This window comes from Urocampus carinirostris, chromosome 1 (assembly GCF_059441175.1).
Source record: "Urocampus carinirostris isolate Australia breed hairy pipefish chromosome 1, RoL_Ucar_1.0, whole genome shotgun sequence".
NCBI classification, from domain to species: Eukaryota; Metazoa; Chordata; class Actinopteri; order Syngnathiformes; family Syngnathidae; genus Urocampus; species Urocampus carinirostris.
Window position 1 is genome coordinate 53,901,423 of NC_142349.1, and position 15,511 is coordinate 53,916,933.

General features: G+C 41.1%; 1 protein-coding gene across 1 annotated transcript in view; it reads right to left on the reverse strand.

Moving 5' to 3' along the window:
* Window positions 1-1,754: 1,754 nt before the first annotated feature.
* LOC148376245 (solute carrier organic anion transporter family member 5A1-like) overlaps window positions 1,755-15,511 on the reverse strand; it is a 28,408-nt gene continuing 14,651 nt past the window's right edge. The window contains exons 6-10 of the mRNA XM_088345179.1: window positions 14,449-14,812; window positions 11,234-11,393; window positions 5,103-5,347; window positions 4,308-4,372; window positions 1,755-2,553 (exon numbers count right to left, since the gene is read on the reverse strand). Of these exons, the coding sequence (XP_088201305.1) occupies window positions 2,069-2,553; window positions 4,308-4,372; window positions 5,103-5,347; window positions 11,234-11,393; window positions 14,449-14,812 (1,319 nt within the window). The 3' untranslated portion in view covers window positions 1,755-2,068. The remainder of the gene's footprint in view (window positions 2,554-4,307; window positions 4,373-5,102; window positions 5,348-11,233; window positions 11,394-14,448; window positions 14,813-15,511) is intronic.

Genomic DNA, 15,511 nt, shown 5'->3' on the forward strand with positions numbered 1-15,511 from the left:
AAATGATGCCTTTTTGGAGCGTTTCAGGCAGAGTGTCATTTTAATATTTTTCGAGTCGGAGGTCGGAGATCTCCCACTTTTCAGGAATGCACAGTTACAATTCGGTTTCTAAAGCAGGGATTTCAAACTTATCTTAGCTTTGTGGCCACATACTAGAAGAACCCTTTTTGCGGGGGCCAGACGAATAAATGAATGGCAGAAAAAGTGTTTTAGCTCAAGGGCTGGGGGTCGTTTCACAGGTCCACAATTGAATTATGATTCGGTGGATGTAAGATGCAGCACGGCGGGGAGTGGTTAGCGCGTGTGCGGCACAGTTCTGAGGTCGTGAGATCGAACCCCCTCAGTGTGGAGTTTGCATGTTATCCCCGTGCTTGCATGGGTTTCCTCCGGGCACTCCTGTTTCCTCCCACATTCCAAAAACATGCTTGTCAGGTTAATTGGCCGGTTCAAATTGTCCCTGGGAGTGAATGAGCAAATGAGTTTTCTGTCCCTGTGTGCCATGCGATTGGCTGGCAACCAGTTCAGGGTGCCCCCTGCCCACTGCCTGAAGATAGCTGGGATGGGCTCCAGCAGCGGTGCAGATAATGAATGGACGGATGGATGGGATGTAAGATTTGATTGCATAATGACCATTGTTGTTTTTTTCTTCCCCTCAATGTTTTAAAGTTTTAATCTCGTGTTGATCGATGATTCCGCACTGCAGTGGTAACACATTCACCTCGCACAAAAAATGTCCCCGGTTAAAGACTGGGTTGAAACATTTGCAGGCCTGGAGAGGGTTGGATGCCACCAGGGTGTACTTGCCCAAGACACACCACATTAAATGGTGCCCCCACCATCCCCGTGGTTAAGGGATCCAAGTGTCTGCCAACTGTGCATTTGTTAAAATAAAAGCAAAACAAGAATTGAATTCATTTCATTAGAGTTAGTTTGGAGAAACTTATGCAAACTGGAAAGTGACGAAAGTAGCAATAACGCACTATTTCAAATTATTTTATGATTTAAAAGTCGTTCTGCTTTTTTTGTTTTATGAAATGTTAACCCGAGTATGGGAGTTTTGCTGTTTTGGCGGGTTGAGTTCAATGACAAAGAGTTGGACTACCTAATCCAGATTTTTGTATTGTGGTGCTCCAAGTGAGGGAGTCAGACCATAAATTCCAGTTATGAAGTATTTTTTAAATTATTTTTATGTGTTGCCCAAGTCCAGTTTTTAAAGGCTTTTTAAAATCATTTTTATGGGTGCCCCGGGCGAGGCAGACAACAGAGTCCAGTTTGTCTTTTTGTTAATGTTTTTTGGGTGCCCAGAGTGAGGTTGTTGGATCACCAAGTCCAGTACGGGAAGAGTTTTTTGTGTGTGTCTGAAATGAGGCAGCTTCTTTTGTTGGTGCCATGAGCGAGGAAGCTGGACCACCAAGTCCAGTTTGGGATTTTTTTCCTTTTCTTGTTTTTCATTTTTAATTTGTTGATGCCTCTAGGAAGGCAATTTTTGTCCGGTGATGTTTTTTTTTTGGTTTGTCCCCTCTGTGAGCGAGTTGAACAACTGATTTTTTTCAGAACCCCAGGTCGGACCACCCAGCCAGTCTTGGAATTTTGGGGATTCTGGTGCTCTAAGCGAGGCAGTCGGACTGCAAAGTCCAGTTTTTAAATGCATTTACTTTTATGGGTGCCCTAAGCAAGGCATTCAGACTGCTGAGTCCAGTTTTTGAAGGGTTTTTAAATTATGTTTTTGTGTGTGAGAAAATCAGACAGCTCAGTCCAGTTTGTCTTTTTATTTATGTTTTTTTTGGTGCTCAGAGAAAGGCCGTTGGACCACCGAAACCAGTATGGGAAGTTCTTTTTGGGCTCCCCAAATGAGGCAGTCTCTTTTGTTGGTGCCATAAGCAAGGTAGCCGGACTGCTAAGTCCAGTTTGGGATTTCTTTTCTTTTCTTGGTGCCCCAAGCAAGGCAATTTTTTTGTATTTGTTGGTGCCCCGGCCGAGGCAGTTTTTGTCCTGTGATTGCGCAAGCCAGTCAGTTCGACCACCAGGTCCAGTTTTTAAGTTTATTTTAGTGCTCCGAGTGAGAAAGTCATACCCGCACTGCCACTTGCTCAAGGGATCGCGCGGGCGCGGCGGGCGGAGGAGGCGTGTCAGCTTTCAACTGGTCGCCCGGGCAACTCTGCGTGCTGACGCCACGGTTGAGGACGGTGCAAGTGGGAGGCGGCAACACGGCACCGAGCTCGCTACGCGGGATGTTAACAGGGCAGGATCGGGTACGGGCGTGGCCCTTGCGGCCCCCGGGGTGGCACACCAGGCCCCCCACCGTGTCGGCGGGTGCCAGGTGGCGCTTGAGCCAGCGTTCAACGCGTTCTTCCTTGTACTTGATGGAGTACCAGGTGAGGAAGATGAAGAGGAAACCGAAAAACTTGAGGCTGGCGGCCAGGCCAAAGTAGACGAAACGTAGCGAGGTCACGTCGTATTCCCAACACGAGCCGTGAACGCCGCAGTCCTGCTGCCACAGCATGCACGTGGTGTCGATCACAGCCCCGAAGTAAATCGGCGTCGGGATGTACGCTGCAGATACAAAACATTCTTTTAATAATTTTTCAAGATACATATTTTACTGTTCTTCCTGAAAATGAGTAAAAAGGCGCAGGAAACACAGTCATACATAGTAGAACCCCATGATACTAATTATGCTTCCACTTCAAACAACACAATGTGAGCTAGGGCTGCAAAAATCCTTAGTAAAAATAGTCAACAATGAATACCATAGTTGAATATTGATCTCAGGTCAAGCATCTCTATATAATATAATCTCTGCTTAGAACCATGTGCAATAGCGTCTCTGTCTCGAGTGGCAACATACAAAAATGACGACATCAACAATAGGTTAGGGAGCATTTTAGCCTGGACATGGCTAATAAAAAGACTACTTGCAAAATTTGCAAAACAGACCTTGCATATCAAGGCAGTAGATCGGTGACGCACGAACATTTAAAGGGAAAGCAGAGTTAAATGAAAGAGTCTGACTCACGTCGGTAAGACTTTTGTAGGATATAAAGTATGTTCAATAAAACACATATTTTTCATTGTAACTTTTATTTCTCGTGTTTATTATCATTTGACAAATACATTTACCCTGAAGTTGATTCAATTAAGAACAAATGAATCATTATTTGATTATTTAAATAAATGTTGATTAAAATAGTCGTTGTGAGCTGGTACTATACTATATAATCACACTCTAGAGCAGTGATTTTCAACCACTGTGCCGCAGCACACTAGTATGCAGTGAGAGATCGTCAGGTGTGCCATGAGAGATCATGCAATGTCACTTTTTAAAATTTAGAATTTTATAAAAAATGTATGAATTATTTTCTGCAAATATTATGTCATTGTCAAGTGTCTGTGCTGTAAAAACTGGGGGTATTATAAATTATATTGTAAATAAACATACTGTTCTGTGTCATTTTATAACATTTTTGGTTAGTGGTGTGCTGCGAAATTTTTCCTATGTAAAAAAATGTGCCCCGGCTCAAAAAAGGATGAAAAACACTGCTCTAGAGCACTTGGGTCAACAATGAGACCAATCCAATCCTTTGCTCAATCTGACCCATGTTTTAGTTCGCGTTATTCAAACGAGGGTTCACCAACCTTTATGAAACCAGGGCCCACTTTTTTGTTCCTGATTAGGAAAAATGGGTATCAGTTTGCCCTACCGTAAATTCGGGACCAAATAGCACACAAAATTATAAGTTGGATATGCAAATTTAAGGATGAAACCCAACTTTTTTTTTTCATATAAGCCGCACCAAATTTTAAGCAGCACGCTTAAACAGGCATAAAAATGAACTAATTCACGGCCATTTCTTACATTAAAAAAATCAGTAGGGAAATGCCTAGTACACAAAGGTAACGCATTGTGCCGTGATTAAGACACTCATTTACTGACTGTGTCAATCCTAATAAACCAGCGCAACAATCAATATTAATTAAATTGGCATTAATGTATATGCTGACCTGCGACAAAAACGTTCACCAAACAAAACCCAATGTACTGTACTGAATAAAATTCCGAAGCTTGAACAATCACAACAGCCTGTACACATGCAGAGCAATGCAACTGATTTTAATCTCTCCCATCCTTTGCGCCCATGACAAAGTGATAAAGAGAGCAAGTTTCACTACTATCACTGTATTCTTTATCCTCTGCAAAGAATGCCCCGCCTTTCGCTTGCATTTGATTCCATTTAAATGTGTATTTCATACTTCTACCTGCCGGCAGAATCCCATAATTGTAATTTTTCCAGTTTGCTTGGACTCACCGAGCGTCCTGAGCAGAACAAACTGCATTCCCAGCGCAAACGGTCTCTCCTGCTCAGCCACCGACCTGCAAAAACACACAACTCTTAGTCTACTTGGACCAATTCATGTTTTTTTCAATCAAAAAGAGAAAGTAAATTAGCATTAAGAAAAATTTTGTTCTAATTTACGATTCAGTGACAATGTGTCATAATTTACCACTAGAGGTCACAGTAGCTCATAATGGAGCTGAAGCGTGTTCATTGTAGCCAGCAAAAACAATTGCAGCTAGCTATAAACTGCACCCAAGTGGTTATCATGAGTGGTTAAAGAAGTAAACAGTGATAAAAAAAACAACAAATGTCTTGATCATGGGGCCCAGTGGTGTTCTCTTACTTGCACAGAGTAGGTAGCAGTAACAATAGAGGCTGGCCTTGGCCTGCAGCCAAGTGGCTAACATGAGTGGCCAGGGAAGGAAACAGTAGACAAAAAACGCAGAAGAATGCTTAAATGACAGGACTCGGGCTCAGCTGTGTGTGGTAAGTGTATGTGAGAGCTAAAAGCAGCAGTGGGAAAAGCTAGCTTGTCAAAATGGTCATTCAGGCCTCCATATTAGTGAGATAACCGCTAAATATAGCAGCTTCTTTAAGTTGTGCAAAAGAATTGGAAGTTACTTTTAAAAAATAATGTTTATGAGACATATATTTTTTGCTTTTTACTCCAATCAGTAGTTTTTATTTTCAACTAATGAGTTTTCTTACACCACTAGAGGTCACTATATCATACACACGGTGAAATGATGTTGTCTGTTATATTACCGTAGCGTGACGATGATGGCGGAGGGCTGAGCGCAGGCTGTGATGAGCGTGACGATGAAGAGGAAAACGAGGAAGGGGATGAGGGTTCCACAGGTCCGATCGCATTTCCCTGCCACTGCGTATCCGTTCTCGTTCAGGTACGTTTTGACAATGACCAACTGCAGTTGGTTGCCACCGGCGCCCCCCGATGGCGGCGTGATCACCTGCCGGCTTTGCACGCAAGCACACTCGGAGTAGTTGCGCATCTGACGTGGGGAAAAAAACAACAAAAATAATAATTCTATCTTGCTTGATATCGTTTTTGTGTTAGCACACATGTGTCAAACTCAAGGCCCGTGGGCCAAATCTGGCTGACCGCATCATTTTGTACTGAGAGACCCGCAGTTTCAAATATGTAAGGTAACCAACTTTGGGACAGGGTTTTGCTTCGCATTGGGGAAAAGTTCACACAGACATGAACTACCCCAAGCCAAGATGTTTTTCTATTGTAACGGTGCCAGCCAGATCACAACTTCTTACTTTATGTCCTTTTCTTATACTTATTTTTGTTTTGGGTTGTATTCAAGTTTATTTCTGGAGATTATTAGTAAAGAAAATTCCTTAAATACGAGAGTGTGTGTGTCTTGATTGAAGTATGTTGAACTTTCAAAAACGGTGAGAATAATTAGCTTTAAATTGTTGTGTAGCCATCCTTTAGAATAACTAAAATTATTTTGAATCCGTTTTCCTGATAAAAATGATCTAAAAACGAATGTGGTGCCCCAAAAAGGCTAGACCATTGAAAAAAAAAAACCTCGCGTCTTCAATTTCATTGGTCATGTGGTTATTTGTTCAAATAATTTTTTGACTGCCCAAATTCGCTCCAAATATGTCCACTAGATGTCGCTAAAGCAAAGCACCCACTCCAGCTGTACTTGCTAACTACAATTAATCAACCAGAGAACATTGAGGAAACCCATCCTAATGTTATTTTACTAAAATAGAAGTCATAGACGGGCTTAAGGCAATGCAAAAAATATAGAATTAATTTAAAAAAACAGGACCTGGGTGTCTTTGCAGTAGTTGAAATAAGCTTTATCTCCTTTCTATGGTATATGATATCTAACAGCAAAGTTCCCGAATTCAGGTAGATATTTTCACAAAAAATAAAAATCAGAACGACTTTTAAATCAACAAATCAATCATACATGTTTACATGCTTTTTGTCACTTTACAGTGTGGATGACTTTCCCTGTGTGAAATAAACTGTTGTGGAAATGAACTGGGGCGGCAGTAGCTCTCAGGAGGTAGACCACTCGTCTTGAGATCGAGAGGTCGCAGATTTGATTCCCGGCTCCTCAGAGTTAAATGTCCTCGGGCAAGACACTAAACCCCTAAAAAACCCCGATAAGTAGGTAAGTTCCTTGCATGATTAAGTGGTGAGTGTGTGCGTGAATGGGTAAGCACATTGTAAGGCGCTTAATGGAGGTCTTCAGTCTCTTTAAAAGCGCTATATAAATAGAAACTTCATTACATTATTATTAAACTCTTTGTTATTTTTACAAATGCACAATTAATAAAAACTACAAGAAATTAAATCTTAGTGAAGAAAAAAACTGTTGAGGAAAAACTCCTCAATAATCATGTTTCAATCAAATCTTACATCCTGAATTATAATTTAATCAAAAGCATTCGAAAAGGCCCTCAGCCCTACAACTAAGGGCCCGGTCACACAGCCATTTGCATCTGTATCGAGGCCAGAAATTTCTTCCCGTGAAGCAGACGCTGTTGGACGCTTTGAGATCGCCATACAGACGAGATACAGCAGTGCTTTAGACACGGTCGGAAATTCACACGCGGTCGGCCGCGCGAAAAAGTTTTGCGCTGCTCAAAACTTTAGGGCCCGGTCACACAGCCTTTCACGGGCGTATCGAGGCTGAATCACGGCCAGAAATTTCTTCCCGTGAAGCAGACGCTGTTGGACGCTTTGAGATTGCCATACAGACGAGATACAGCAGTGCTTTAGACACGGTCGGAAATTCACACGCGGTCGGCCGCGCGAAAAAGTTTTGCGCTGCTCAAAACTTTAGACCAGGTGTTAACCGCGGGCGGCACACGTGGTACACACGAGGCAATGACGCGGAACGACGTGCTATGGCCGCGGCCAGGGCGTGGTTACACGTGGGTAGGACGCGAAATTTCAGCGGGTAATCGTGGGTGGAGCACAGTCATAGCATGTTCTGCGCCTGTATCGCGGTGTTATTACGTGAAATTAGCGTGTTGCGCGTGTGACGGTCAAACGCCTTTCTCCGCGTATATACAGCGCGATTTGCCGAGCACACGTCAGTTGTGCTCGAGACGTCAAGGGGTGAACATGGATCCCCGTCACCGTAGTGACCTCGTCTTAATCCATTTTTATTTCTTAACATTTCTTTTCATTTCATTTCATAACAAGATAATAAAATCAAAATGAAAAACGATTACAATAATAACATATTGGCTTCTTCGGTGCCATAGCTTGAAATCTTGATCTTCACGGGACTGTGTCTTGAGCGGTTATGATTTTTACAGCCCGGTGTTATGCCGAGAAATGCATCCCTGCCGAGATTTGCATCCCCTCGCTACTACAACCACTTTTACCTCGTTTTATCTCACTTTTAGGGAATGTAATGGCGAACATATAACCAAATCCACTTCGTCTTGCATTTGTTGGGAATGTAATACAACATAAACCATTCCGTCTTTGTTTTTGTTGTGAACGTAATCGAACAGTAATGCACACCGTATATAAATCACTTTTGAGAACTGTTATTCACTCTACCGTAAATCTTATTATGCAGAAATAAGCTTTATGGTAGAGTGCATAACAGTTTCAATACGAGCGATTTGAATAGAAAAAGGCAAAATAAACATGTTACCTGCTCAAAAGTGATTTGTATACGGCGTGCATTACCGTTCGATTACATTCACAACAAATACAAAGACGGAATGGTTTAAGTTGTATTACATTCCCAATAAATGCAAGACGAAGTGGTTTTGGTTATATGTTCGCCATTAAATTCCCTAAAAGTGAGATAAAACGAGGTAAAAGTGGTTGTAGTAGCGAGGGGATGCAAATCTCGGCGAGGATGCATTTCTCGGCATAACACCGGCTCGGCAGCTTTTATACCCGTGGTTCACGCGCGGAAATGACGCGATGAGGGAGCGTAACAAGTCGCCGGCGTCTGTTTTGCGGGCATATCACCGATGAACAGCGGGTTGGCCAATTTTGCGCATTTTCTATCGCGGGCAACCACCGGCAAAAAAAAATAAAAAAATAAAAAAAATCGCAAAATTTTACCCGCGATACAGACGCAAACGGCTGTGTGACCGGGCCCTAAGGCATACTTTTTATGACATTTATTTATTAGTCTGATCCCTGTGAAAAATTTTTTTCACTCTGTCACCCCTAAGCTAAAATGAGTGTGACACCCCTGTGATAGCAGCTTATTGAGCCTTATAATTTGACCAAAAAACAGTCAAATAGATGTTTTTAAATAACAAAACTGAAAAATATAGAAAATATAGCAAATAATATGGTGTAATAATAGTATTGTAGTTTGCAATAGTCTTTGGTCTGTGCAGTCGTTTGACACTCCTTTTGATTCAGGGCTATGCAAATGAGCATGACTTGACAAATATAGTCAAATCAGAAGAAAAATCTATATATTTATATATAGTTTATATATGTATTTCTCTTTCCCAGAGCCATTACCACCCTAAACACACACCGCACAAAAAACTGAAAAACTCTTGCAAAAACACTACCTTATACGAACGTAAAATGGTACTCATGTTTCTTTCACATGTTGACTGCACTATGTTTACTGCTCACCTTGCACAATGTTGACTATTTTTTTGCACTATGATGACTATTTTTTGCACCAAATGCATATGTTGACTATTTTTTGCACTATGATGACTATGTTTGTTTTATAACCTTATCTTCTTTGTTCCTTTATCTTCTTGGTTTCTTTACCTCACTGTGAATGTGTGATACTGGAGTGTCATGCCCAATTTCGTTGTCACAATATGTTAACCCATTTTGTAACAATGACAATAAAGGTATATTCTATTTTATCATATATACTGGACTGTCTCAGAAAATTAGAATATTGTGATAAACTTCTTTATTTTCTGTAATGCAATTAAAAAAACAAAAATGTCATACATTCTGGATTCATTACACATCAACTGAACTATTTCAAGCCTTTTATTATTTTAATATTGCTGAATTTGGCTTACAGCTTAAGAAAACTCAAAAATCCTATCTCAAAATATTAGAATATCATGAAAAAGTATACAAGTAGGCTATTCAACTAATCACCTGAATCATCTAATTAACTCGAAACACCTTGCGAGGGTTTCCTGAGCCTTAAAAACACTCAGCTTGGTTCAGTAAACTAAATCACTGCTGATCTGACTGCTGTCCAGAGGACCATCATTGATACCCTCCATCAGGAGGGTAAGACACAAAAAGAAATTTCTCAAAGAGCAGGCTGTTCACAGAGTGCAGTATCAAAGCATATCCACAAAAAGTCTGTTGGAAGGGAAAAATGTGGCCGGAAACGCTGCACAACCAAGAGAGATGACCGCAGCCTTAACAAAATTGTGAAGAAGAGCCTTTTCCAGAATTTGAGGGAGCTTCAAAGACAGTGGGCTGAAGCTGGAGTCCAGGTATCAAAAGCCACAGTTCACAGACGTGTCCGGGAAATGGGCTACAATAGCCGTATTCCCATGGTCAAGCCACTTCTGAACTCAAGACAACGGAAGAAGCGTCTGACTTGGGCTATGGAGAAGAAGCACTGGACAGTTGCAGAGTGGTCCAAAGTCCTCTTTTCAGACGAAAGCAAGTTTTGCATTTCATTTGGAAGTCAAGGCGCCAGAGTCTGGAGAAAGGCTGGAGAAGAGCAAAATCCAAGTTGCTTGAAATCCAGTGTGAAGTTCCCACAGTCAGCAATGGTTTGGGGAGCCATGTCAGCTGCTGGTGTTGGTTCACTGTGTTTCATCAAGTCCAGAGTAAATGCACCTGTGTACCAAGAGATTTTAGAGCACTACATGCTTCCATCTGCTGAAAAGCTCTATGGAGATGAGTATTTCATTTTCCAGCATGATCTGGCACCTGCCCACAGTGCCAAAACCACCAGTAACTGGTGCACTGACCATGGCATCACTGTCCTTGGTTGGCCTGCTAATTCCCCTGACCTGAACCCCATCGAGAATTTGTGGGGTATAGTTAAGAAGAAGATGAAAGACACCAGACCTACAAATGCAAATGAGCTGAAGGCCGCTATCGAAGCATCCTGGGCATCAATAACACCTCAGCAATGCCACAGGCTGATTGCCTCCATGCCACGCCGGATTGATGCAGTAATCCCTGCAAAAGGATTCCCAACCAAGTACTGAGTGCATCAATGGACATTTTAAAATGTTTGATTTAGTTTTGCTGTTATAAAATTATTTTTTTTACTTGGTCTGAGGAAGTATTCTAATATTTTGAGATAGGATTTTTGAGTTTTTTTCAGCTGTAAGCCAAAATCAGCAATATTCAAATAATAAAAGGCTTGAAATAGTTCAGTTGATGTGTAATGAATCCAGAATGTATGACATTTTTGTTTTTTTAATTGCATTACAGAAAATAAAGAACTTTATCACAATATTCTAATTTTCTGAGACAGTCCAGTATATATATATATATATATATATATATATATATATACATATATATATATATATATATATATATTATATGAATAAATATACATATAAATATACTATATATATAACAATCTACATGGGAAATACTCATCTTTTCTAACTAAATATTCTAGTTCTATTAGCAGATCATTTTCCAATTAAAATATTACGTTTTTGTATTTTATTGTATATTACCGTGTTTACTCGTAAATTAAGATATTAAGCAAGTTGATTTGTTTTTTTTTCAAATGTGTTTATTTTTTTCCTTTTTTACATTTTTTTTTCAACTTTTCTAATATAATAGATTTTTTTTTTTTTTAAATGACTGGATGCCCTGACGGCAGCTGATTTTGCTCTTTTAAATCATCATTTTTACTCCTGAAATAGTTAAATGCTAATTTTTGTGGGCATCTTACTCCGCTGCTGTCGTTGGCAACGCTGCTGCATCCCGCCAGGCAAGGGTTGAAGTAAGTGATGCCATCCGAGCCGCAGACGGGCGCATACTCGTGGATGCGGCAGCCGCAGTTTACGTTGCAGCCGCCAGTCAGGTTCCGCTGCGTCATTGTAAGTGTAGGCCTGAAGTGGGCGCACAACACATTTTATTTTGGTTAGGGAGGCTGCAGCGACAGGCGTAGAAGAACCCAAGAGTAAGAGAGACATAAAAAGACAAATGCAGAGTGAGACAGAGAAAGACATTAATAAAGAAAGAAAGAAAAAAGAGTGAAGGAAAGAGCAAAAGAAAGAGTGAAAGAAAGAGCAAGAAAGAAAGAGTGAAAGAAAGAAAGCGCAAAAAAGCAAGAGAGCGAAAGAGCGAAAGAAAGAAAGAAGTGGCGAAACAAGGAAAGAAAGAGAAAGTGAGTCAAAGAAAGAAACAAAGAGACAGACAATTAAAGTGAGACAAAGAAAGCGAGGCAAAGAGAGAAAGAAAAATAAGATGGAGAAAAATAAAGACAAAAAGACAGGGAAAGAAAAACAGAGCAACAGGCAGACAGAAAAAAGGAGGGAGAGCAAGAGAAAAAACAAAGAGAAAGACAGGCACAGGAAGCAATAGAGAGCAAGAAAAAAGAAAACAAGAAAAAAAAGGAAGAAAGAAAGGAAAAGAATGAGGGAAAAAAGGGCTAATCAGGGTTGTGACTCGGCAGGAACGGAGCCTACCCGGGCGTGTTTCATAATCCGTGTTACGATGGTAACTGGCCCTAATCTGAAAAGACCGTTATGGTTACCCTTCTTTCTCTGGTTCGAGTTACCTCTGCTTTGTCAAGTCAATGTTTTAGGCTTAACAATTCCAGGGTTGTGATGCTGGTCAAGGAAGGAGCCTACCTGGTAGTGTTCCATATATCTAGTTACGATGGTAACTGGCCAAGATCTTAAATGACCCATATGGTTGTCCTTTTTTCTCTGGTTTACAGTTATCTATTTTGTCAACACAGCATTTCAGGCTTAATAAAACTCATGGTTATGATTTTGGCTCTGGGCAGAACTACCTGGTAAGTATCTCAAAAACCTTGTTACGTACTAGGGTAACTCGCCAAGATATTAAACGGCAGGGAGTCGTGAACCTACGAACCATGTATGGCTCTTTTCATGAGTACATATGGCTCTTTGATAAACTAGCCCTTTGAGATTGAGACTCTTTGTGATTAAGGGCCATACAAATAAAAATGACTTGACTTGACTAGAACTTGTGACATGATTTAATATACCGTATTTTCCGCACTATAAGGCGCACCTAAAAGCCTTTATTTTTTTTCAAAAGCTGACCATGCGCCTTATAATACAGTGCGCTTTATTTATGGATCAATTTTAAAATTGCAAAGTTTTCCAACTAACTTGCAGCCGCCGACTAGATTTTCCCCCAAACGCCAAGTAGTACGCAGTGTATGCTGGGATTTATTTACCGGCGTTTCATTGGCTAACCAATGTGTCAATCATCATTTAAATCGATCACTATTGGCTAAAGTTATTCGGAGGTCAAGGGGCGGATCCTTTTTATCATTTACAGGCTGGCATTGGCTTAAACGGCAAAACAAAGCCTGCAATTGGCCGAAAAAGATGTGTCAATCATCAGTTGAATCGATCACTATTGGCTAAAGTTATTCGGAGGTCAAGGGGCGGATCTTTTTTATCATTTACAGGCTGGCATTGGCTTGAACGGTGAAACAAAGCCTGCAATTGGCCGAAAAAGATGAATGTGTATAGCACGTGGCTGACGGCATAGAGAAAGCATTTTTTTTCTATTCTGTATTTGTAAATATTTTATTCTCCTGGATTTACTACCCTCACGGATATAAGAGGACATTGGCTGCACATTATTATGAACACAACGACTTCGGTGAGCTACTCCGGGTTTTATAGTGTCCCTGTATTTTGTTTCAGACTGAACTCGATGTTTCTGTGATAAGCGGTGCAGATAATGGATGGAATGGAGTGTCTATTTTTAAATTAAACTAAATTCCAAGTGTTTATTGTCATATGCGCAGTAAAGTTGCGAGCGAAAAAGAAAATAGATACTAAGGAATGGTTGGCATTTCTTGAATCCCAAGACTTTAACTTTCGAATGATGGAACGATGCATTTGAGTGACATCGTACGGACACCGCATCCGCACGTGTTCTCGACACGTATTTGCAAGCTTTTGGAATGTTAAGGGGGTAATAAGTTGGACTGAACTATCTGACTGTTTTGTCGACGTTCCCATTGTAGCGCCTTACAATCCGGTGCGTCTTGTCTATGTCAAAAACTATTTTTTCGGGGTGCGCCCTATAACCCGGTGCGCCTTATAGTGCGGAAAATACGGTATATGAAGCGCCGATTGTTGCACAAGCAAAACCAAGACAATACTGACATCGTAAATAGTTCAGTCCAGTATTAATAGGACACCATTTTCACTACAGTTTACAGTCAAAATGAGCCTCAACCCTCTTAAGTAAATGCAGAAGGGAGACACATTTTAAGTGGTATATTTATATTGATATGGGACACAGGCTCTGGAATTGTCATTATTTCATAGATTTGATCCAATCATCAAATGTCACACAGTGAAATAAAATTTGCTGAAGAATTGGTTTGTCTGGAGAGTGGGTTCGGCGATTTTGTTGAATTTTGTCTTAAAACATACGGTGTGGCTTTCTCAAAATAAAAATATTTTTGCTTCGATGGCTCTCTGTTTCAAAAGGGTTTAAAAAAAACCTTTATGATGATCTTTATTTCTTTGGATTAAACTGACAGAATCTTTGCTTTGTCAACTCAGCATTTAAGGCTTAACAAACGTATCCCAAGTTTGTTGCGACTCTGTCTGGGGGTGGAGCCTACCTGGGGAAAGTTGCATGAACCTTGTTACTATGGTAGGTGCCCAATGTCTTACATGACCCTTATGATTACTCTTCTTTCTCTAGTATGAGTTACCTTTGCTTCCTCATTTTAGGCTTAACAAAATTGAGGTTGTTGTGACTCTGGCCAAGGGCAGGGTCTTCCTGGTGCTGTTTCATAAACCTTGTTACTATCTTAACCGGACAAAATATTAAATGACCTCTCCGGTATGGTTTCCATTCTTTCTCTTGTTTGAGGTACTTCTGCTTTGTCAGCTCAGCGTTTCAGGCTTAACAAACTCCAAAGTCGAGGGTGTAGCCTACCCGGTGGTGTAAGGTATGTTGATGCCACCCAGGTTTATGCTTTCGCATCCGACGATGAAGAGAGTTGAGAAGCAGAGCAGAGAGACGCCACTGCAGATCATGGCTAGCTTGGCCGACTCTCGAGCGCCAAGCTTTAGCTTCTTGATGATGTAGCCGCCCAGCACGATGCCAACGCCGGCGCTGGGCACGATGATGACGCCGGTGTAGATGCTAGCGCTGGATGCGGGAATGCCGAACTGCGACTCGATGAATTTGGGAATGAAGGTGATGAAGGCTGTCACGATGGCGCTCTCCGCCGTGTACGAAAGGCTCACAAACAGGAAGGTCACGTTGCTCAGGATGCGCAGGGCCGCCTTCGGGAGCTCTGCGGAGAAACGTGAACCAAAACATGAATTAGTTAAAAAAAAGCTTGAGATAAAACATGCAAAATTTGGAGAGATAGGAAATTATGGATGTACATTTAGAAAAATTGTGATATTGGAATAATTTTGCTGCGGCAGCAGATAGAGAGATAAAGACAGAAAGAGAAAGACAAAGCCAGAAAGAAAAAGAAGTAGGGAGGGAAACAGAAGAAGTGAGGTGAAACAGAGGTGAGGAAAAAGAGAGAGAAAGAAGGAAAGATAGAAAGAGATGGAGAGAGGTAGACAGATAAATGGAGGAAGAGTAAGAAAGAGAGGGGGAAAAGAGATCGAGGAAGGAAGATAGATAAATGGCGTAAGGGATGGAAAGATGGAGAGAAGAAAGAAAGATAGAGAGGGAGAAAGGAGATAAGGAGAGGAAGAGCAAGAGGGGAAACACATAGGGAAAAAAGACAGAGAGAGGTATGGAGAGGAAAAAAGAGAGAAAAAGGATGTCAAGAGAGAGAGATTGAGAGTGAAAGGAGGGAGGAAGAGAGAGATATAGATAAAGGGACAGAGAGGGAGTGAGAGAGAAAGGTAGGAAGAGACATAAAGAGAAGTGTGGAAAAGATGGAGGATGGATTGGAGAGATTACGAGGGTGATAGAGGGAGAACAGGAGAAACAAAGAGTGATAAAGAGAGAAGTGGGATGAGAAAGATAAAGA